The sequence below is a fragment of the Triturus cristatus genome, chromosome 1_1, assembly GCF_964204655.1.
Source record: "Triturus cristatus chromosome 1_1, aTriCri1.1, whole genome shotgun sequence".
NCBI lineage: Eukaryota > Metazoa > Chordata > Amphibia > Caudata > Salamandridae > Triturus > Triturus cristatus.
Genome location: NC_140579.1, coordinates 143,567,696 through 143,592,727, shown reverse-complemented (window position 1 = coordinate 143,592,727; position 25,032 = coordinate 143,567,696). Strand labels below are relative to the sequence as shown.

At 47.1% G+C, this 25,032-nt stretch overlaps 1 protein-coding gene across 11 annotated transcripts in view; it reads right to left on the bottom strand.

The window, feature by feature from the left end:
* Positions 1-19,740: 19,740 nt before the first annotated feature.
* LOC146869855 (uncharacterized) overlaps positions 19,741-25,032 on the bottom strand; it is a 164,924-nt gene continuing 159,632 nt past the window's right edge. For 10 of the 11 annotated variants that reach the window (XR_014967843.1, XR_014967853.1, XR_014967857.1 and 7 more), the window contains one exon: positions 19,747-19,916. Coding sequence is in view for 2 of the 11 variants with exons in the window: in XM_085622979.1 (XP_085479105.1) it covers positions 19,886-19,916 (31 nt within the window). In the remaining 9 variants the exon portion in view is untranslated. Of the gene's footprint in view, positions 19,917-25,032 lie in introns of all 11 variants that reach the window. The other variant, XR_014967845.1, reaches the window with a different exon arrangement.

Below are 25,032 nucleotides of genomic sequence, written 5' to 3'. Positions count from 1 at the left end.
AGCTGTCTGCTGTCGCATCACCGGAGAATGTGTCGTCACCGTGAGGTTCGCCGTCGCATCACCGGAGAAGCGTGTCGCAAGGCCTGTCACGGCTGCCAGGGCGTGCACGCATTGTTTTCACATCATCGCATTAAGGACGCCATCTTATCGCATCGCACCGGATTGTTGCATCGCATTGAGGCGCCATCTTGCCGCATCGCAACCGGGCCGCAGCACGAGAACCTACGCATCCCCTCCTCTCCGGTAAGGATCAAAGATGCATCCCCTACTCTGCGCAAGCATTGAGGCGCAACGCATCGTCTCCCCCGAAGCAAGGAACCGACACATGCAGGTAGTTTTGTGAGAAATGTGTCGCATTTACCATCAACTTGAACTAAGTTAATTCTACCATCTCTTTTTTTTTGTAACTTTGTTTTTATTGTTTTAGTTGACAAATTAAAACAGCAACAAGGCAGAGATGTTCCCATTTGTGAAACATACATAGCAGTAAGCAGGAAATCGCAGTTTTGGCTCATCATTGCGTTCAAACATAATATGGCAACTACATACCCCGCAACACCTAGTAACCATCCTCCTTCTTCCCTATCAGTCCCCATCTGTGCTCTCTTCCGCCTGCTCTGTGGGTGGGTCACAGATGTTACCTCTGTATTTATTCCACGCTCCCCAGATCGTGCTCCATTTTTTGGGGCAGCCGCGGTTAATAAATACTGTTTTTTCCGCTACCATGGCCTTGTCCATATCTACACACCATGCGCTAAGTGATGGCACCTCCCCTGCCCCCCATTTCTGTGCTATGTTACACTTGGCCGTCATAATCCCCAGCGTTGCCCACTCTTGCGCTAACTTTGTTAAGTCGTTTGGTTCCCATACATTTAGTAGACAACTCTTGGGCTCCGGCAGGAGTGACACCCCACCTGCCTGTGAAATCGTTCTCATCACTTTCACCCCATAGGCCCTAATCTTCGGGCAGTGCCATATCGTGTGGTAAAAGGTACCCTCCTCCCCACACTGCCTAAGACAATACGGGTGTGAGGCTCTGCCCATCTTGAACACAGTGCATCTGGTGTAATATGTGCGGTGCAGAATTTTAAGCTGTACTAATTTAAGTCTTGAGGGTATACCCACTTCCTTTGGTGAAGACAGTGCCTCCTGCCATTCTGTGTCGTCGAGGTCACCCACGTCTTTGATCCATTGGTCCTTAAGAGATGTCGGCGGGTCCGGCAGGTTGTTAACTATCTTGCGGTAAGTGAATGATGTAGCTCGCTTAGGCATATGATCTGTCAGTAGCCTGTCCTCCAGAGGGGAGGCTTCCGGGACCTCAACACCGGGCGGCAGTGCCGTTGCGAGTGCATGCTTTATCTGTGTATACCGATATATTTCAGTGGGCGCTAAATCGTACTGTTGCTGGAGGCGCTCGAAGGTGGCCACCCCCCCTTTATGCCACATGTCCCCTACTGTGGATATGCCAATGGCATTCCATTGATCGAAGCCCTTACTATTCCTGAGTCGTCCCAGTCTCCCTGTGTCCCATAATGGAGTGAGTTGGGTTATGACCCCTTGCCAGCCCAGCTTTGCCTGTGCTGCATGCCATATGGCGACTGTGTGTTTCGTTGGCCCTATTAACGTACGTGTTTGCTTTTTATTATAGAGGGGGGACAGCATACTTCCCGTTCCTAATTGAATCCTGTCAGCCTTAAATGCCGGATCTTCTTGTGCCATGTGCAGCCACTGATTAATCACTTTTAATTGCGCTGCCTAGTAGTATAGATGTATATTGGGGAGCGCTATCCCCCCATCATACCACCCTCGCACCAGTTTGGCCTGCGCTATGCGTGCCGGTTTGTTTCCCCACATTAAGTTGGGGACCTGAGCTGCAATTGCTTTAAAATAGGTTGGGTGTATCGGGAATGGAGCATTTTCCAATACGTATATGAATCGAGGGAGCGCCATCATTTTAAAAAGTGCTGCCCTCCCTAGAAGAGTCAGCGGCAACGATCCCCAGTGTGTTGTGTCTCTTTTCAGACGCTCCAGTGGGGGCAGTAGGTTTCTTTTAAAGAAGCCTTCAGGGTCGGCCGTAACGTAGATAACTAAATATTTAAATGCATCGACCGCGATCGGTAGCAGGCACCCTGCAGGTAGTTGTGGTGGAGGACCATGCAACACATACAAGATGGATTGGACCAGTTGATGGTATACCCTGATGCCCGTCCGAAAAGTTCGCAAATATTGAGGAGGATCAATATGGAACTCCTGGGGGAGGCCATATACAATAGAATGTCGTCCACATACAAGGAGATGCGGTCCTCCCATCCTGCGGCCCACTGGAGTCCTCTTATCGTTGGTTCCCACCTTATCCACGCCGCCAATGGCTCCAGCACCAGGGCAAAAAGCAGCGGGGACAGGGGGAAGCCCTGACGCGTGCCCCTCCGAAGAGGAAAGTCCCTAGAGATGTGCCCATTCGCCGTAACGTGCGCTACCGGCTTGATGTACAGAAGGCGGACCCATGCACAAAATTTGGGGCCGAAGCCCATATGGCTAATGACTGCGAACAGAAATGGCCACTCGACCAGTCGGTGTACATATGGAGCAGGTGCGGGCTATGGTTCTTGCTACTGTTTTATAGAGTTTGACTGGTATACCGTTCGGTCCCAGTGCCTTGCTGGATTGTAGTGATCCAATCGCCACCTGCAGCTCCTCCACTGTGAGGCTCGCCTCTAACGTGAGGACCGCCTCCGGAGTAAGCTTAGGCATGGGAATATCTTGTATATATGATAGCGCCACTTCAAGTGACACCTCCGATGATGACTTATACACCTGCTGGAAGTGGTCCGCCAATGTATGTATTATTGTGCGTGGGTCCGTTGTGATTGTTCCCTCCCCTGTCTGGATCCTCGCTATCCCCTTATTACCCCACTCCCGTCTATCTAGCCACGCCAAAAGTTTTACGGCTTTATCCCCGGTTTGATATATCTTATGTTGCGTGGCCGTCAGACGAGACCTGGTCGTCGCCTCAAGGTGTCCCTTATATTGTTGCTGCTTAAGATGCAGTTGATGAGCTGCATCTGGCGTTGGGTTGCTGGCATGGTGCGCCTCAGCGTCCTATAATTCCAGCTCCATATCATGTAGTTCCTGCTGCTTCTCCCGTTTATGCCCCGTGATTGAACCTATAGCCTGTCCCCTAATTACAGTCTAATATGCTTCCCACAGAAGCGTTGGTGAGTCTACTGACTGGACATTCTCCTGAAAGTAGTGTTTTGACGCTTTAACCATCGCCTTCTTGATCTCTGGGACCTGCAAGTAACCCGGGTAGATGGGATAGGTACGCCTCCGGGCTGCATGGTGGTAAGAAATTCTACCATCTTTAAGTCAATTTTGAGTACAGTATTGTGGAATGTTGTCGTTTGTGGCCTTGTGTTAAGTCTATATAAAGAATACTTATTTTTATAAAACCTGTGTGGTGTCCATCTGTAGTATTTTCACGTTGTTACTGTATGTGTTCACAAATTCTTAACACACTGCCTCTGAGATAAGCCTGTCTGCTCGTGCCAAGCTACCAAGGGGGTGAGCAGGGGTTATCCAGTAGTTTAATTCCCTTTCCCTGACTTAGAAGCAAGGGTCCCTATTTGGTCAAAGGTACCTACCTCTGCCAACTAGAGACCCCCAGTTCTAACAGGCTCCATTCTCCTCAGTCTCAGTCTCACAGCCATGATCCCCTGCTGCAAGGACTAAAGGGGGCACCATGGGTGTGAGGCCCAGTGGATGAGCCCCTCTCAGAGACATAGCTTACAATAGTTCATCCAGTAAAATGACATTGGAGCCCTGGATGTTATGGGCCCTATTTAGCATAATTATGGATGTATTTTATGGCCAACCAGGGGAGAGAGAGAGGCCCATTTAGCTTGCTGCACCAGGGCCCATGGCACTGTTGCTACACCACTCCCTTCTGATCCTTGCAGCCATGATCTAGTGCTGTGAGGACCAGGATAGGCCTGCTTTCCCCTGGACTTCATAGCTATGGTCCAGTGCTCTAAGGCTCACCAAAGAAAGGTGGCAGGGTACATGACTGTTTGGCCTGCATCCTGTAGCAAGCTGATGTAGGATAACAAAATGTCCAACTCTTTTGGGTTGCCAAGGGACTGATGCAGGTATTCAGTAAAATCAATAGGGGATGCAAATCACCCATTTTTTCCTGAGACGTCTGGAGCAGTCAAGACTAGTGGGATGCCCCAGCATTGATTCTGGGAACAACCACTGTGCAGAGGTGCAAGGGGGTCAGCATTTGCTTACATGGTAACTTGGAGGGAGGACTTGTATCAGAGGAAGTGGCCTACATAGGCCACTTTATTAAAATGTTTACCTTTAGGGGTGCTAAACGGAGAGAAATCTGAGAATGAAACAGCCCTCAACGAACAGCACCCACCCTAAAACCTTTACTTTAAAGATAATGGCCAGTCAACCCATGAGATAATGGTAGATAAAGAGGAAAATGTCCAGGAAGAACATGATTTGCCCAAGATCAAACAATGTGGTGAAATAGGAGAACCAAGATTACAACAGAGGACTGCTTGCTTCAAGACACATAATTTTCCCAGTATACCACATGCTTTACCTGTTAAAGAGAGTAGGGGTCTAATTTAAGACATGATTTTATTGGATGAAAAGTCCAAAATGAACTCACTGATTTTTTGGTAACCTCCAAATAAACATCTGCTTCATAAAACCACAAGCAAGTATGTAATAATGGCAAGTTGGCTTCTGTACTGGGGAGTGAGCCATAGGGAAAGGTGTGTGGGGGTGGAGGCTGTTCTTGACTTTTAGAAGTTAGGGATTGATTCTTGTCATCAAGGTCTCCCAACCATGGCCCGATGCTGGAAGGTCGAGGGGAGGAAAGGCCCTCCCTGTGCCTCGCAGTGCTGGACCATGATGGGAAAGGCTACTCCTCCCTCGAGCCTCACAGGCATGGTTAAGCGCTGTGAGATTCGAGGAAGGGCCATGCCCTGGCTTTGTAGTGCTGGGCCATGGGTAATAGACCTGTCAGAGCCTTTCTTCCTTGGGTTTTGCAGTCCTGGTCAAGTACTGAGTGGCCCATAGGACTAGGCCCTAGGTTTGCCTTTGATTACTTCTGAAGTTCAAGTAATAATTGTTCCAGTTACTTTGCTGTCTGCAAATCAGTATTAATGTCCCCAGATCCCATTCCTTCTGTGAAATGGCTAAATTAAATGCATGGCCCATTATAGAATGGCTCACTGCCTCTATTATCGTTCATTAAAAGCACTGCCCTGTTTTCATAAGAATGATGCTTGTCTCTGGAAGAAGGTTAGATTGGTTTGTGGCGTGGAGGAATTTCTCCTTTCCGCTTTTCCGCATCAGGGTCACGGAGCAATACATTGTACCCTATGAATAATTATTTTTGGGATATCCATTGGTGCTGCAAGACTATTATAAAGGCACTCCAAATATACTGCGTCTGTGAAGGCTCATGATTCTCGTCATTCTGACTCTGGTCACAATTCCTTCTTGGAGTGTCCTGGGTGTCCTGGCAGCTATATACCTGGTCATCGACTTCTTCCCGTGGGGTCAACACATCTCGGTTGGACCCCCTGCTTCCCGGTATCCAGTGGAAGTACCTTTCTGTCTCAAACAGCCAACACTTGGTCGCTGAATTTGTTCTACGGGGCCGCTTTACCATAGTCGGACCTCTCCTTCCAGGATATCCAGTGAGAGATTCTTTCCTGTCAAACGCAGGTGTACATTGGAGTTTATTTCTCCATGTGAAGATTGACTGTCTTCAATACAACTATCGCTGACAATTATTCATTGACAGCCTGTTTTGAAATGTACGTTACACGTGACTTATTGCTTGCCCTGAGGAAGTTCCCTCTATGGGAATGAAACGCGTTGGCTGGATTGTCTTAACTTAATGAATTTTAAAAGAATTTATTTGGAATAAAGAAGTTATTTTTCTACCTACACTGGCCCACTGGACTTTTTGAGCTCTGCACCTCCATTTGTTGTATTACTTTCTGATCAGGAACACAGTGATGCCACGCAACGACTGGCATAGGGGTTGTTTGCACAGCGATTGCACATATAGGAACTGGCGTGAGGTGCGGCATAGAAGGTCCGTCGTTGCTGTTTCAACTATATGAGTTGTTCACTATGTAAAAGGCAAACGAAACACAAGCATTGATAAAGGGTCCAAATCTTGGGAATTACCCATATGATGGGGGGCCCAGGAGTCCCTAAATTATTTGATTTGTAATGAATAGGATCAAACACCACCCTGGGTGTCATGCTTCAACATTGGCCATCCTCACTTGCCAAAGAATCCCCTGAAGATGTTCAGGCATCCTGTAATGGCAGGAAGTACTTGCGGATGAAGGGTGGGCAATGGGTTCCAAACTATCTGGATTGGCCGATAATCGGTCAGAATTGCACTCGTTTCCTATGAGATCCCTGGCCCAGACCGGATGTGGACCTGATTTGGGAATGACGTGGCAGTCTGGCTCCTTTAGGTATCTGGGGATACATGTGTCACACTCTAGCCTCAACGACATAGAACATAATATTGAAAGGGGCTTGAAGGATATGGGACAGTCTCTCCCCTTCTGGCAGAAATTACCATTGTCACGTATGGGAAGGATGGCTCTTAGTAAGATGATGATGCTCCAAGGTGTCTCTACACTTCCATGGTGTGATGTGTTTATCTCCTAGGACAGTGTTTCATAGGATTGACACAATGCAGTCTGCACTTTTATGGGGCAGGTTGTGACCCAGTATTAAGCTTAGCACCCTGAAGCTCTCTTATGGAAACAGGGATTTGGCCACTGCCATTGTGGAAAGACAAACACGCCAAAAGGTAGTGAAGTCCCCTGGCAGGATGCTGCCCTTTACATGACCTGGGAGTGGCACATTTGGTTTCAAGCAGGAGGATCAGTGAGCCCCCTACCATGTGGTACCGATGTCTCACATCTGGGATCGTATCATAAATATGTGGTGAGGGGAACTCCCTTCCGATTGGATATGGAGTTGCCCAGCCTTTAACAAGTTAAAACAGATAGCCGAGACAGCATAGTGGATTGATGGAGGGTGCAAGGTACTGGGTAATCTCTATGAAGGAGAGGTCTTCATTATATTTGAATAGGCTAAATAGAAATTCTCAGTAGGCCCAGGTCAGTTTTAATATTCGCCAAATGAGAGCTGAAGCTCCGCACTGCTGGGCAGGGTTCCTCGGATGACCCTTGAATTCAACTATGCTGCGAGTGACTGTTGAAAATACAAATGAGGGTAGGCGGGTCTCTCCGTTATGCTGGGTGATGCTGAAAGACTTGGGGCCGTATTACACAAATTGCCCCGGGGGTGCAACGGGCATTTGTGACTGCTTTGCGTGCCGCTGGGCTCTTTGGTATTACAGAATGGGGCGCAGAAACTTGTGCGGCCCCTTCTGTAATACCAATAGAGCTTGTGCACATAAAGCGCCAGTGCTATCTTCAGAGGGTGTTTCCTCAGTTAAATGAGGACGTGTCCCATGCAAAAGAGGAATCCCTGCGCCCCTGCGCCTGCACCATATTACATATGTGGGTGCAGAGGCAAAGAAGCTCTCAGGAGGAGCACTAACAGTGTACACCTAAATGTTGGCGCACTGTCAGTGTGCCCCCTGATGGAAGCCCTCTGCAGGGGACAAAGGGGGTCCCATGGACCCTGCAAACATCCCCATTTAGGCGGGTGAGTCACTGACTGCACCCGTCTGCAAGGGGATCTCTAATCCCCCTTCAAAGTGCAGGCGAATTGCCGTCTGCACTGTGAAAACACGGATCAGCTTTAAAGCACCTGTTCCATTTTTCACATGAATGCTCTGCCCCAGGGCAGTGCGAGTTCCCAGCTGCTCTGAGGGCAGCGAATTTACCATAATGCGGTGCATTTTCCTTCATTATGCTGGGCGCAGCTTTTAAAAGGTGCGCACAGCGCAATGAAGGAAAATACGCATGTATAATGTGGCCCCTGGTGCAAGGACCCCTAAAGATTCGGGTCAAGTGGAAGCAGAATATGGCTGCCCCAATGAGACTCTGAATGGACTAAGTTGTTGCAGTACGAAAAGAAAGTCTCTAGTGACACTTGCTTCTGCCTGCCTCATCCTATTTAACATGTTGCATGGTGCCCATCTCACCAAAAACACCCTTAGTAAGATATATCCTGCATGACCGGATGAATGACCCCACTGTCGGTGAAACAGGCGGCTTCCTACATAGGATCTGGACTTTCCCGTTGGTCTGTGAATATTGGCCGAAGATGGTGGAGGCTCTCTCGGGCTTGTTCCCAGGGAGCAGGTGCACAGCTCTCTCCACGATGCATATTCGAATTACACTCTCTACACAAAAAAGGCACAATGTATTATAAGTTTGTATCCTTAACAATACTGCTGGCTAAACATAGGATAATGATCCTTTCAATATGGCTACAGGGACCCTCCTTACCGCTGTGGTACAAAGATGTTTCTGAGTATCTACTGGCCGAAGAAATCATGATGGAAATGGTTCATATACCCAGAAAGCTGCAAGATGATCTGCAAGAGGTGCAAGCAATGACAGATCAACTCTTGGAAAGGGGTAGAGATCCTATCATGTCACAGTCCACCCGTGCCTCACAAAAGTTAAATGATTCCCTCCTAAGAGTTATTGCATGCATATGTATTTAGGCTTGAACTTGATTCTATACATGCTAGGGATTGTATTCCCATCAACTTGTGCTGGCTGATGGTCTTGCAATGATATTACTTCTTAACATGGGCCCGATATAGGTAAAATCGAAATACCGAGTTCTTAATAGCGAATTTTACCGATTCGCTATTAAGGACTCGCAAAATTGAATGTAGGTAGGAATCGCTAAAATATTAGTGATTCCTTAACATTCCTTAATAACGAATCCCAAATTGTGATTAGCTAATAAGGAATACCTACCCATTCATTCCTATGGGCTAGGAGGCCCATAGGAATGAATGGGAAGATATTCACTATTAGCGATTCGGTATAAAAGAATGGTAAATAGCGGGCGCTATTTCAAGGGTGCCAGGGTGTCAAAAGGACACCCTGTTGCACCCCTGAAATGTGCATGTGTGCACATGTGGCGAACATACATGCCCTAAGGGCATGAATGTGTGCCACATGGCACTTTAAAAAAAGCAAAAAAGTGCTTTTTTAAAGGAAATCGCTAATTCCAACCAACTTGAAGTTGGTGGTAATTAGCGATTCCTTAAGGCTGAAGTGCACTTACTTTTGTGCTACTTGCATTGCATTTAAGGAACCGCAATTCCCGATTCCTTAAATGCAAGAGCAAAATAAGGAATCGCAATTTTGCAATTCCTTATTTTGCTAGTAGGTTTAAACTCACCTACATTGCTCGCAGCCAAATAGCGATCGGTAACGCTGGAATTCTGCTAATTTCAGCATTACCGATCGCTATTTGGCCACCTACATCTGGCCCATAGTTTCTGTTACATGGACAAAATATAATATGAAAAGTGAATTCATTAAAAGTAATTTCATTATATTTTAATAAAAATAATTGTTTCATTAAACTATGTTAAATGTAAATAACATGTTTTATTTTTAGATATGATTTATTACAGTAAATCCATAAAATAACATGCATTTATATTTTTAAATAGTTCAAATAATGTAATTTATTTTAATATTATTTTCAATGGGATTTTATTTTAAGTCCCTACTTCCATTATTTTCAATGGGACAGTATTGCAGTTCCAGTGGTTGGGCATGTGTGTAGCTTTACTTGCTTTAGCTCTGAACTGGAATATATTTACAACTGTTTTGTGTGCTTTTTGGCTGTAGTAACTTTAGTGCAGTTTGTGAATAGGAATGAGCTTACTCTTTTTTGTGGGTGGATGCATTGCCCTCCATAAATCCTTCCTAACTCCTCCTGTAAACCCTCCCATTTTTCAATAGGTATTCCCCATTTTCCAGCTGCTCTCCTCTGCCACTCTGCAGTCAGGGCAGAGATCTCCGCACAGGAAACAATAGATGATACCGAGGCCAAACCTCCACATGTAGCTTGTGAATAGCATTTTGTAGTATGTTAGTAGCACTATTCTAGTATTCACAAACTGCACTTCTAAAGTTGGAAGCCAGATCTGGGTGACTGCAGTGGACCTGTTCTTGCAGGAATGAAGAGGAGGTCAGGGATGCGATTCTTAAGAACTTCTCTGTGCGGCAGGCGGCATTGTTGGCTGCCATCCAACCTGTCAGTCACCAACATACAAAGGTGATTGACATCCTCGACGACATACACTGTGCTTGTCTGCTCCACAGAGAGGTCCTGTATGGGCTAGTGGTTTTACAGGCACCAGTGCTTCCTGGTCACCTGAACCCATTTCTGACCCTACCTAAATTCTTCCTCCTGTTCCATTTCTACCACCTGCCCAAATACCACACCTGCACAATTTCACCTCCAAACCCAATCCCTTCACCACTCTCAATTATCCTACCTGGCCCAAGCTCACCTCACCACGTCCCCAAGATCTCACATAGGCCCAACAGCTTCCGCCTGAGAACACCAGGCTCACTTCCTCACACACAAGTCCTTAAAACGCAACCCCCTCCCAAAACAAGAGGCTTGGATTACCGTCTATTCCACATGGATGGAGAGCCCCAACCATGAGCATGCACAGAGGCTGGAGTCTTTTAAAAACTTTAGATCTTGGATAGGACACTGTCCCACCCTGACTAACCTTTTATGTCTGTTTTTTCTAAAGTATTTATTGTTGTCAAAAATACGAAACACTTCTCTATACGTGATTGTGCATTTCAGTATGTTACTTATGTTAACCACTTGGTTCAATATCCAGGTCTTGTGATTTCCTAGGTGATGCATTGTGGGAGATGTAGTTCATTCCCTGATGGGACTGGGAAAGGTGATGTGAGATAGAGTAGGTTGCACACAGAGAAGGGGATGTGTAAGTCTATAATTTACATTGTCACTTGGTTGGCAAAATATTAGCAGACCTTCACGTGTTGCATACACCAAGGTAGCCTATATTAGTGTAATGTCTGGCTTGGGGTGCATATCTTGCCCTTTATATTATGTGCAATATTCAAAACATTACTTAGCAGTAAGTGGGTTGTGGCATTATCTATTTGGGGTACATGGTTCCTTCATATGATTGTGTAGCGTGAGGTAAGTGTGTTGACCGGAATCAAGGGTAGTTACATATTAAGTGTGTTTTATATCAACCACTTCTGTTTATGATCAATACAAGTCTATATATCCTGCAGTGAAAATATATATAAACGTGTTAGTTATAGCGTGTCTGCATACAATGCTTGGCTGTCCATGTACATTTAAAAAAATGTATGGTACCTTACAGATTTGAGAGGTGGGAGGGTAGTAAAATTGTATAACATGAGCCTTTTATGTGGGTAGTTAGTGAGGCATATAGACGGACAGGGATATAGGAGAGATTGTAGTTAGATGTGGTTTTGTATACATAAAGTTAAGTGTAGTGTAGTTGGTGGCTAACATAGTGATATAAAAATGTTTTAAATGTTATACTTACCTTTTATTTTGTAGTGCATTGTTGTTGTTCTTTCACCACTGCCAGTCATTATGCTCTTAGTAGCAGGGACGTGGCCATTCCGTTAGGTGTGGGGGGTTTGTGGGTGGGGTTTGGCTATTAATGTTCTTTACCTCCAACCCAGGTGTGGCGAATGAACTGCTGTCAGTGAAATTATACTCTAAATATAGTGGATGGAGTACTGACTTTCTGCCGTGTTTAGGGTGTACCACAGTCGATGGAGTAAGGAAAATGTAGTGGATAGATGGCAGACTTTTGTCTGTCAAACCGCCAAACTCTAAATAGGAAGGTTGAATCATCATGGCAGCGGATGGTTTAACAGCTGTTTTTGGACAGCCGGTCCACCTCTGTCAAACTCTAGCTCAGGCCCTAAGTTCTGCACCAGTAGAAACAGCTATCCCGAACCGCGACGCAATGTCTCCTCCACATAGTTACTCGAGCAACTGCAGCTCAGCCTACTTAGGTCTCATCAGTGAAGTATAGCTTGAGTCCTGTGGCACAGTGAGCACGGGAAATCTGGGCATAACTACTGCACGTTCAGACTCTCTTATAATGAGCATTTTAATCATGCAACTAAGAATCACACAGTGAATATGCTGTGAGCCCCTCTTCCTTATGTTTCTGGACTGGTGTCTGGAATGCTGAAACTGAATGATGTTATGTCATATGATATCATTCTTAAAGCGCAGTAAAACCCACAGGTACCAAAGCGCTATTGCGAGTTAGACTCGTCAGCAGAATCAGACCAACCAAGAGATCAGTAAGCTACAGTGAAAAGAGTCAGGTTTTCAAATGTTTTTTAAAGAACATAAGGGGGTCTGGTTCAGAAATATGGGGGGTAGGGTGTTCCACAGCTTAGCAGCGGCAAATGAAAAGGAACGCCCTCCCCATCTTTCCTTCCATAATCTGGGAATCGTAACTTTTTTGAGGGAAGCATATCTCAGAGACCTATTGGTGTGTACCAATGAAATGAATGAAATGAAATTTATAAAGCGCGATGGCCATCCTGAGACCTCCCAGCGCTACGGACAGCACAGCCAGAACCGGTGAGATGCATGTTAGAGCCAGTTTTTGTAGAGCCAAGTTTTTAAGAGCCTCCGGAAGATAAGCAGATTGGGTTCCTGTCGAAGGGAAAGAGGGAGAGTGTTCCAGAGAGTTGATGCGTTGTACGTGAAGGACCGTCCGCCACTTCTAGCTCTCTTTATTCTGGAGGGAAGAGAGAGGGAGGCAGTGGTGGATCGGAGAACCCTTCTGGGTTGGTAAGGGATAATCAAAGATTGTGTGATGGAAGGGCCAGTTTTCCAGAAAGCTTTCTGGGCAAGGCACATGACTTTAAACTGAATCCTCTCTTTGATCGGCAGCCAGTGTAAGGCCTTGATGGCAGGTTTTGCCGACTGCCGCCGCGGGGTCTGTAAGAGGAGGCGAGCAGCGCAGTTTTGAACAATCTAGAGCTTATTGATGGTTGAGTGAGGGGCACCCAGATAAAGAGCGTTGCCGTAGTCGAGGCGAGAGAGGATAAGCGCCTGGACCATGATCCTTCTGGCTTGAAAAGGGAGGAGGGGGAGGATCTTTCGTAGCATTCTGAGTATACCAAAGCAGGAGGCGGAGAGTTTTACCGCTTGTTGGCTAAAGGTGAGAGAGCGGTCTAGCCAAATAGTGCATTCAATTGGCTAGGGTCCTTCTTATGCAAAGCCAAAAGTACACAGAGCCTTAAAGGAAATTCGCTTCCTAACCGGAAGCCAATGAAGAGACCGAGACCCCCTTGGGGATGTTTAAAAAAAGGCAGGCAGCATCATTCGGTACAACCTAGAGTTTATTCAGGGAAGAACTGTTCATGTTGAGGTACAGTGCATTACAATAATCAAGCCGCATGGTGGCTAAGGCAATGATGACTGATTGCTGCAACTGCTCTGAGATCTTTTTCAGAATCCTTATGATGTAAAAACAAGTACTAGTAGTACGACTGACCTGTGTGTTAAAGCTCAAGCTATCGTCACAAATGGCACCAAGATTTTTTGCTACCTTTACTGGGGTGGGGTGGGGAGAGGTCCACAGACATTCGGCCACCAGATGTATTCCCAGGACTCAAACAAAAGGACCTCAGTCTTGTCTGCATTAACCTTCAAAGAGTTGTCTCTCATCCAGATGCTGATGCTAGTAATGCACCGGTTGAACCTCTCCACCACTGAGGTCCGGTTATTGGAAATGGAGACGATAATTTGAGTATTGTCAGCGTATAATAGTACTTGAAACCCGAATGACTGCACCAATTTAGCCAGAGGTGCCATATACAGATTGAATAGTGAGGGGTTCGAGGACGAGCCCTGAGGCAACCCACAAGGAAGGCTGAATGCCTCTGTCATAAAGCCACCACAGCTGACATCCTGTACCCTGTTGGTCAAAAAAAGAATGGAGAAGCTGTAAAGCAATCCCCTGGCTTCCTGCAGATGATGTACCATCTGTACGGGCAAGATAGTATCAAATGCTGCAAACTGTTCAAGCTTTACCGGGATAGCCGCCCCGCCCTGATTGACCTGCCATTGAATACTATCAGTCGCCACGAGTGCAGTCTCAGTGCTATGACCAGCCCGAAATCCATTCTGAGAGGGGACAAGGATACCATGGGTATCAATGAATTTAACTAATTATTGGTTAATCAACTTTTCTAAGATTCTAGCAGGGGCTGGCAGCAGAGAGATGGGCAGAGATTTTTCATGTCGTCGGGGTCCGCGTTTGGTTTCTTGAGATGCGGAGTGACAACCGCCTCCTTACAGACAGTAGGAAAAACACCAGATTAAAGTGTAATATTAAACACCTACCGCAGGAAATTGGCAATAGGATCCAAAGCTAGTTGTAAAGTTTTGGCGTACAAGGGTCACCAGGAGAGACAGATTTAAGACTCAGTTTGCTGGACAGAGATTGGGGCAAATGCAGAGAGAAGATTCTTTTGGGAGCAGGTAGAGGAATTATCAAAAAAGGGGTCACTTTCCAAAAAGCTGCATTGAAGTCTGAAAAAATGCTGAGAATTTTGTGCCGAAAGTAAAAAGCTACCTTTACACAAAATTCTTGGGATTGATTAAAGGAATGCTGAGAGGGTGGATCGGAAAGCTCCTTCACTTCGTTAATTAATCTGTAGTATCCTAGTATCTGACTTCAACTCGTCGCCAAATAAATGTAGTAACGAAGTCCAGGCAGGTTGTTGTAGTACAGGAAGTTTTATTGTAGTTTGTTACATGTTCTGTAGATCAGCTCAGAACTAGCCCCACCAGGAGCAGCCAGCAGGCTACTCAGCCCCTCGCAACTGTGACTTTCATCTCAGACTCTCATTCCACTAGCTGAACAAGAGGTGAAAACAGTATTTACATTTACATGAACAGGATACTAGGATACTACATAATCGGTGTGAAGTGGAAGCTAGGGGATGAGGCCCCTGCCCTCTAACTTGTTAGTCAGTTTCTCCAGTGTTACCACACACATGCAGTTCATACACCGCTGATGCCTGCATAGCTGTACTACTTGGCAGATGTATTTATGGGGCGGAGGGGAATGCCACTTACGAGTGTGTGGTGGGTTGTGTTGAGGTATTCATGGTAATGACTGCTGTTAGCGCCTCAGGCTGTAACGTAGATAGAATGAGCTACTCCATGGTGGAGGTGGTGTTTCGATGGGAGGGCCTTCTACTACAGCTGCATAACTCTTCTTCTAGCCGCCATCTCTTTGGTCCATGAACACAGATCATGCCGTTGTTTGCGTAGTTCATCAGTGGCTCTGTCACTGGCTTCCACAATGCTTCTGAGATCTCGGACCACGAGCCAGATATTCTTTTGTTTATTTAGTCACTTTTAATGTTGCCTTCCCAAGATTCTGGACAACACATTCACGCTGGCTTCATAAACGTCATAAACTTATGTTTGCACTTCCTGCTCCTTCCTCCCTCTCTGTTTTCTGTTTGGCCATCTTTACAGCGCGCTCAGCGGCTTATCTACTGCCCTCCTGTTCCCTCCAGTGAAGCAATAAGTAATTGGTGGCAGTAGCAGGCAAGGACAATGGGAACAACCTTTCCCCAGTTTGGAAGTAAAAAGCAGGTAGAAGTGGAGGGCAGGGGGCTAATCAGACCTCTGCATTATTGAAAGCTATGCCTTGACTGGCAAAGAACTTCCTGGTTGTGATGAGGGTTGCTGCCACTGCGATGGCCACAATTTGTGCTCTAGTTAACATTGCAAATCATAAGACTTGCAAATTGGTAATGGCTTGTGATTGTATACATGGATTTGCAATTGGAAAGTAACAATTTGGTATATTTTCCTAATAGAAAATGACAAATCTTCCTAAGTTTAGCGCTGGGAGGCCTTCGAGTAGCCAAGCGCTTTATAAAACCTCTGACTGGAATAAGATCGGGCTCTATGTTACTCCATTTTGGGTCTTGACTCTCCAGGGGTAGCAAAGTCAAACAAATAGCGCTTACTCTGGGTGGTGGCGGTTGGAAATTCAGGCACAGAATAACATATTAAATAACTCACAGTAAACTCACAGACGAGGACAATGGCAGTTTAAGTGTTTGTTTAGGTGTATGTATACGTGTGCAAGGACAAAATGTAGCCACTGAAAGTGAAAGCATCCAGTGCCTGGAGTGGGCTGGTCAGTTGGAGCATAGTTTGAGTGACATCTGAACAGACCAATGGTGAAAGAGTGTTGATTGAGAGCCCCTATGTACGTGTATACTTTTCTATGACATGTTTTGAAAACCATGAGCTTGGCAAGACATCTAAAACTGTCTTTAAGCCAGACCTAAACAAGCATTTCCAATGCAATGGTCTCGGCACTGTTAAAGTTAGAGCTACTGGCATTGCTCATGACATTATTTTTGTTTATGTTTTTGTTTTTAAAACATTTAAAGAAACGGCATTGTTATTTACAATGTCAATAGCTTAATCACTGTCAAATGCGAGACCTATTGCATTTGCACCCACACACAGAGTCACACACACAAAGCCATCCACACACACAGAGCCACTCACATAGAGCAACCCACATACAAATAGAGCCACCCACAGAGCCACCTACACACACACGCGGTAGCCCACTGACCTATTTACATTATGTGCACTTTGTGATCTGCATGGTACATGTTCTTTGCTGCAGGCACATTAACCCTATGTGCTACCTTTCCAGGAGTCAAAACTTCCACTAGACAAAACTCTGATCTCTCTCTAGGAAGAACATTAAACACCAGAGTCATCTTGACATTTTTATTGTTGCCGAAAATTGCTGGAGGCCAGGAAGGAGGCAGCAAGCGCTTTTAAAACCTTAATTTACTTGCAAACATAATGTCTCCACCCACAGTCAGCGCCCGGTCACACCGGTTGCACTGCCCTAGAGCTGGCCCTTCTCAAGGGTCCTGTGACCTCAGTGACAGAGTCACTGTTGTTCTTGGCTGTGCTGCTTCATAGGCCTGCTAGCAAGACTGGAGGTGAACTTCAGTATGGATTGTGGTGGACAAACCTTGAAGGTTAACCCAGACTTGCCAGTGCTAGGGTCCACCTGATGGTGGTAAGACACTAGCGCTTCTAAGGTCTTGCGAAGCCTTTTAAAGTCTAGCACGGGATTGTGCTCTCAGGAGAGTTGTCTGGTGGACTGGTTATTAAGGCTGAACCTGGTTCCCCAGTTCCAACTTCAGTAGCTCTGGCCATAGTGCCACATCGTCTCCCCCACTGAACACCATACTGTCCCACTGAGCAAAACTCACACTGCCTTCAACTACAACCCAATTGCTGCCGGCTATAAACACCTGGGTGCGGCTCAATTTAAATGACGCAATAGACAAGAGCAATATGCGGCCTACAGAAAATAGTAACATCATCCATGATACAACAAAACATGCATTGACAAAGTCAAAAGTTTGGCAGCCAATGCCAGTTTTATTGGCTTTATCAGTGCTTGTTTTATAGCATGGCATCACATTTTTGAATTCTTAAATAACTCACTTATTTGCTCAATCTCACCTGCTTTCCATGAGCAGAAAACAAGCAGGTGTTGCACACCGCACCTTTTGTTTTTATCAAAGTAATAATCCGTTATTTGTATAGCGCTTTTACAAAAGTGCTTTACGTCGAAGGTGGAAAGGAACATGAGTGGCTCAAATTATGGCTGCCATGCGATGGGGTGTCATTTACCCCCCCCCCCCCCACTTTATCAGCTTGATCTGGGGGTGGGCATCACAGGGTCATTTTGTGTAACATGAAAAATGTACTTTTTAATGGCTTCTTTGACTTTGTTCAGAGACTCTGGCCTCCAGGAAGTCCGTAAATACCATATCTTGCAGTGCAAGGGGGGAGAACAAGGATGGAGAGACGGAAGGATGGAGAGACGGAAGGATGGAGAGACGGACGGATGGAGAGACGGACGGATGGAGAAAAGGAAGGATGGAGAAAAGGAAGGATGGATGTTTTTAGCCCTGCGCTTTCCTCAGTAAAGACTCCATTCTGAGAGTTGTAGGATTGGTTGAGTTAAATGTGACTGACCCCTAAAAGCAATGATTTGGGAAAGGAAAACTGGGCACTGGAAACAGAGCATCCGGTAGCCCTGAGTCACCTGGTAACCCTAGCTTCAATGCCTAAAGCGGCTTCATGAAGTTCTGAAAATAAGAGAAACAGACCTTTTGTGCTAGGTATTTTGTCAGAGGTTCAGGGCGACGTGGAATCGGAAAAACAACAGGTGATAGTCCCGGAGAAGGTGTGATCGCAGCTCAGCACCTGGAAATCGGATCCATTCTAGCACCCACTTGTCCCGCCCCCTTGCCCTCCTGAGACTGAGGGCAAACAAAGGCTTTGTGTGTTTTAAACAAACACCCAGGACAGCTCTTTGGATATAGTGCGAGATCCCTCAGAAACACATTGGGGGGGTGGGCAAGGGATGTAAGGAGTGGGGCAGGGAACGGACGGCGCCCGGAAGAAAGGTAGAAATGCATCGACGACGATGCTCAGCAGGCGCTCTAACGCGCACCTACCTCTCTGTGTGTCATCTGCGGTTTGGGTGGGGCAAACAACATGTTATTTGAACAACAACATCGGCAGAGGTGCTCAAACCACACCACCCCTCCCCCCCCCCTGCAGGAGGCCGTGGCTTGAATGGAGTCGTGAAGGCATGGACGGGTCAAGCAGGGTCTATACTGCTCTGAAAACAGCCCCCAGACCAAATTGTGAAACTCAAACACAAGACATGCACTTACACATAAAAGTTGTACTCGAGCTGTGTAGCAACTGAGTAAAACAATGACTTAAACGACGGAACATAGAAATCGAACAAAACGCAGACAATAGCATGCAACTTTGACGCACAGTATCATCTGTGCCACTTGCATTGCGTCCTCATGAGGCTTGCTGCGCAGCTCTCACTGGCACACATATAGCGCTTACTACCCTGCCCCGACAAGGCATTGATTCGCTTTGCACAAGGGACAAGGGGGAAAGGCGTCCAAAGCACGGTGCGGATCACTGCTCGTCGAACTGGAGCCTGCCCCGGCAGCGCCGCCACCAGCACAACAACACGGCGCCGGACGGATGGATCCTCATAGCCAGACGACAGCAAAAAAATGGCGGATGGAAGCTTCGAAATTTTTTCAGATTTGGGGGCGTGTTCCTGCTGTTCTAAAAGGGCGTGGCTAAAAAGTGGAAAGAACAGCACGGAAAACGCCCCCGAATCTGAAAAAGACGGAGCCTATTTGGAGGGACGGCTCTCTCCTCCAATGGCTCGCCTCCGTTTAGGAAGCCAGCCAATGGAGGAGAGGCAAAAAGAGAGGCGGGCTAAGGAGCCACTCTCAGAAACATTAAATCTCCGACTTCCGGTTCTGCCTTCGGCAGACCGGACGGTCCTTGACCTAAAAAGGACAGACAAATACCCACATTAGTTGCAAATGGCGCTTTGCTCACATAATTACCTCTCTAGGTTTAATCATGAATCACACAACAGCGCTACGAGGCGCTGTGAATGGAGAGTATTGCCTGTAACTAAACAGTGTAACATGACATCATCGACTGACACAGAATAGTAACCCTAGAATGTGAGGAAAAGGTTTCTGCAAGGGGTCGGAACGTGTGCTTTCTCGTTTCACATTTTGCCCAGCCCATCAGTAACAGAGAATAGACGTACTCATGGAAGCTTGGTAACATTTAATCTTTCTTACTGTGCAGAACAGACAGGTGACTGCACACGTGCTTTCTGTACTCAGGACGCTGCTCATGTACGTCGGGGCTTGGCTTCTCTCTGACGCGTTTGAAAGAAGCTCTTTGTCGTCCTCGCGCTCTAAGGACAGGAGAACTCTGCATGGTTTAAGCTACAAGACACAAACCCCAAAGCCACATAGTAAAGTAAGTACATCATAAATTAAATCTGTATATCACAGCACAAACACCTACTTTCTGAGCACGCCACTGATACAACCATTTACATGGAATATGTTTCTCCCGACTTTGTTCTTGGATTTTGGAGAGTTCAGCTAAGCATGCACACAGACACGGCCCGTGCAGGTAAGAGAGGTGGGGCCGGGTTGCTGAGGGGGAGGGATTTTGCCAGACGAAGACGAGGGAAAGTTAAATAAATAATTACTTTTCCCTCGTATTTGACCATTGAAATACCCCCCCCCCCCCCCAACCTGGCCCCACCTCACTTACATACCTTGTTACATATATTCACTTTCACTGGTTTTTCTCTGCTGTGATCCTGCTTTAACTTTAATGCATTCAAAGTGATTTACATTTGCATCTTGGTACCATCAGAACAAGGCTGCTCACAATGCGCCGGGAATTATCACCGCTATATCATTGCCAGCATTTTGGATCACAGTTATAATTTTGTAAAGAGAAATATCGTGTGGACAGAATATTGTGTCAAAAATATTAAGGACCAAAATATCGAGAAGTTTAGTAGAAATATGTAAGTATAGATTTACTATTCCTAACTCCACATCTATGTACCTTGAAGATATATATATATATCATCAAGTGCAAATAGGTAAGTATAGATTTACTATTCTTAATTCCTCAACTACGTACCTTGAAGATATATATATATATATATATATATTCACTGAAAAAAACATAGGTTTCAGGCCTGATATAGTTAGGAATTAGCATTTAAAAAACCTTAGAAATTCACTAAAAAAACCATAGGTTTTAGGGGTGTTATAGTTAGCTGGACATTTCACTCGTACACAACCATTGAAATTCCTCCGATATAGTTAGTTGTACTAACTACATCTCGCGCGCGCGCAATCCACTGCTGATGATGTCAGTGAATTTCAAAGGTTTTTTAAATGCTAATTCCTAACTATATCAGGCCTGAAACCTATGGTTTTTTCAGTGAATTTCAAAGGTTTTTTGAACAGAGTGTGCTTGTGAGGGGGCGGGGCCGAGGGACGATCGTGTCTTTTAAAAAAAAAACATTGTTGAAAGGGGGGCTGTGTGGCCCCTCTTCCTTTTACTTATTTGTGGCCCTGGGGACCCCATCCCCCAGGGCTTCACCCCCAAATAAACATTTTAAAACTTTTTTATGGGAAGGGCCCATTCCGGGCCCCGGGGACTCCAGCCCCCGGGGCATGGCCAACTTTTAAAATATTTTTATGGAGGGGGGCTGCGTAGCCCTCCTCCTCTGGCCACTTAAGGCCCCAGGGACCCCATCCCCCGGGGCCGGCCATTGATTTTTTTTTTGTTCTTAATGGGGGAAGGGTGCCCCGTGGCCCCCCTCCCGGGCCACTTATGGCCTGGCCTCTCGTTGGGGACCGTTGGGGGGTCCCCAATCCCCCCACGGTCCCAGACGGCTCCCCGCCTCCTGCGGGAGCCGGCATTGCCTTTCCACATGGGGAGAAGCTAACATGCTGCTCTCCATATGGAAAAGCAATCTGCTTTGCTTCATTGAAGCGAGAGCAGTTTTCCCTGCTCTCACTTCAATGAAGCAAAGCAGTTTTCAATGGCAGGGTGGGAGCCGCGAGGCTCCCGCCCTGCCACTGCAAACAGCAGTGTCCTGGGGGTGGGCACCCCGGGATACTGCAGGAGCCGGCCCTGGGGGGTGGCGGTCCCCAGAGCTTGTACAAGGCTCCAGGAGGGGGGCCGCACGGCCCCCCTCCCACATCTGTTAGAAGCCCCGGAGGGTGGCGGTACCCGGGGCTGGGAGGGCCTCAGAGCCCCCCCACACCCAATTTTTTGTAGCCCCGGGGGTGGCGGTCCCCCGGGCTGGGGGGGCCTGAGAGCCCCCACCCAATTTGTAATAAGCCCCGGGGGCCCCCCTGTACATATAATCCATTGCCCCCGGAATTTGGCCCCACCGGGGGCTACATACCAATTAAGCGCGGGAGTCCGCGCTTAATTATTTTTTTTTTCTGCGTGCATCCTCCAGTTTAAAAAAAAAATAATAATTTTTGGGGGTCTTGTGGGTTCTTGTGGGACCCCCTGAGCAGGCCCAGGGGGTCAGAGTGTTTCTACCCTGCCCCCTTTTAGCGTTTTGCGATTTTTTGGGGGGTTTCTTGTGCCTCAGTTATACCGAGGCACAAGATGGCTGCCAACACTTCCTGATTCAGAATGTTGGCAGCCAATTAAAATATAGCTCGTGATCGGGAAGGTGCGCTCAGGATGCGCGGATCCTCCGAGGCTATAGATATATATGTACTTTTAACTGTCATTTTCTCTGGAGCTACTGAACGGATTTACACCATTTAAGCAAAAGGCACGAGTCTGAACTAAGGACTACCTCTTTGCCAAATTTGGTGTAATTCCGTTCAGCAGTTCGGGCTGTAGCTGCGGCTAAAGGTCCTATGGGAAATTGCATTGGGAAAACGTGTTTTGGGCCCCCCCTTTTTTCTCGGCCCCCGCTTGACGAATCACCGTGAAACTTTCAGAATAGTAGCGGACCGAAGCTGGCCACAAGTTTTGAAACTTTTGCGAAGATTCGTCAATCGGCGCCAAAGTTATTCTAAATAGAATGTTGCGGATTTCCTATGGTAAATAGGTCCTAACTATATCTACCTACTGGCGACTGCCAGTAGGTAATATATATATATATATATATATATATATATATATCCTGGCTCCTCTCCCACCATTTACGCCTGCTGTGTCAGAGCATTCAGCTCTGACATTTTAAGCAATCACACCCACTTATGTCAGTTGATGCACACGCGAGCTGGAAGAAGGCGGAATGCCGAAACGCGTCCTCGCGATTGGTGTGCCTGAATAAAGGGATTCAATACACCCCGTGAGTGCAGTGTGTTTTTGCACCCGAGCCAGATATTTAAGAATGGACCCACCTCCATCTTTAATTGCACTCGTCAGAAGAGTGCAGCAGGCGTAAATGGTGGGAGAGGAGCCAGGATTTTACAGCGTCTTGCACCACCACTGGGCGTCGGAAATATCAGCGTTGCGAAAGCGTCAGTCATACAGACTGGAGGACAATCGGATATATGCTGATCCCTGCGCTGTTTTGTGACATAACCCGGAGGTTGACGAGGGGTGCCCTGAAGACCACATTTGACATGTGGGGACCAAGCCAGCGGTAATGGGGAGATGTACGAGCAGAGGGGCCCACGACATTGGCTATTGAGCAACCAATCCCTACCTCCCTACCAGCTACTGCGGCCAATGAGCATTCAGCTCTGACATTTTAAGCAATCACACCCACTTATGTCAGTTGATGCACACGCGAGCTGGAAGAAGGCGGAATGCCGAAACGCGTCCTCGCGATTGGTGTGCCTGAATAAAGGGATTCAATACACCCCGTGAGTGCAGTGTGTTTTTGCACCCGAGCCAGATATTTAAGAATGGACCCACCTCCATCTTTAATTGCACCCGTCAGAAGAGTGCAGCAGGCGTAAATGGTGGGAGAGGAGCCAGGATTTTACAGCGTCTTGCACCACCACTGGGCGTCGGAAATATCAGCGTTGCGAAAGCGTCAGTCATACAGACTGGAGGACAATCGGATATATGCTGATCCCTGCGCTGGTTTGTGACATAACCCGGAGGTTGACGAGGGGTGCCCTGAAGACCACATTTGACATGTGGGGACCAAGCCAGCGGTAATGGGGAGATGTACGAGCAGAGGGGCCCACGACATTGGCTATTGAGCAACCAATCCCTACCTCCCTACCAGCTACTGCGGCCAATGAGCATTCAGCTCTGACATTTTAAGCAATCACACCCACTTATGTCAGTTGATGCACACGCGAGCTGGAAGAAGGCGGAATGCCGAAACGCGTCCTCGCGATTGGTGTGCCTGAATAAAGGTATTCAATACACCCCGTGAGTGCAGTGTGTTTTTGCACCCGAGCCAGATATTTAAGAATGGACCCACCTCCATCTTTAATTGCACCCGTCAGAAGAGTGCAGCAGGCGTAAATGGTGGGAGAGGAGCCAGGATTTTACAGCGTCTTGCACCACCACTGGGCGTCGGAAATATCAGCGTTGCGAAAGCGTCAGTCATACAGACTGGAGGACAATCGGATATATGCTGATCCCTGCGCTGTTTTGTGACATAACCCGGAGGTTGACGAGGGGTGCCCTGAAGACCACATTTGACATGTGGGGACCAAGCCAGCGGTAATGGGGAGATGTACGAGCAGAGGGGCCCACGACATTGGCTATTGAGCAACCAATCCCTACCTCCCTACCAGCTACTGCGGCCAATGAGCATTCAGCTCTGACATTTTAAGCAATCACACCCACTTATGTCAGTTGATGCACACGCGAGCTGGAAGAAGGCGGAATGCCGAAACGCGTCCTCGCGATTGGTGTGCCTGAATAAAGGGATTCAATACACCCCGTGAGTGCAGTGTGTTTTTGCACCCGAGCCAGATATTTAAGAATGGACCCACCTCCATCTTTAATTGCACCCGTCAGAAGAGTGCAGCAGGCGTAAATGGTGGGAGAGGAGCCAGGATTTTACAGCGTCTTGCACCACCACTGGGCGTCGGAAATATCAGCGTTGCGAAAGCGTCAGTCATACGGACTGGAGGACAATCGGATATATGCTGATCCCTGCGCTGTTTTGTGACATAACCCGGAGGTTGACGAGGGGTGCCCTGAAGACCACATTTGACATGTGGGGACCAAGCCAGCGGTAATGGGGAGATGTACGAGCAGAGGGGCCCACGACATTGGCTATTGAGCAACCAATCCCTACCTCCCTACCAGCTACTGCGGCCAATGAGCATTCAGCTCTGACATTTTAAGCAATCACACCCACTTATGTCAGTTGATGCACACGCGAGCTGGAAGAAGGCGGAATGCCGAAACGCGTCCTCGCGATTGGTGTGCCTGAATAAAGGGATTCAATACACCCCGTGAGTGCAGTGTGTTTTTGCACCCGAGCCAGATATTTAAGAATGGACCCACCTCCATCTTTAATTGCACCCGTCAGAAGAGTGCAGCAGGCGTAAATGGTGGGAGAGGAGCCAGGATTTTACA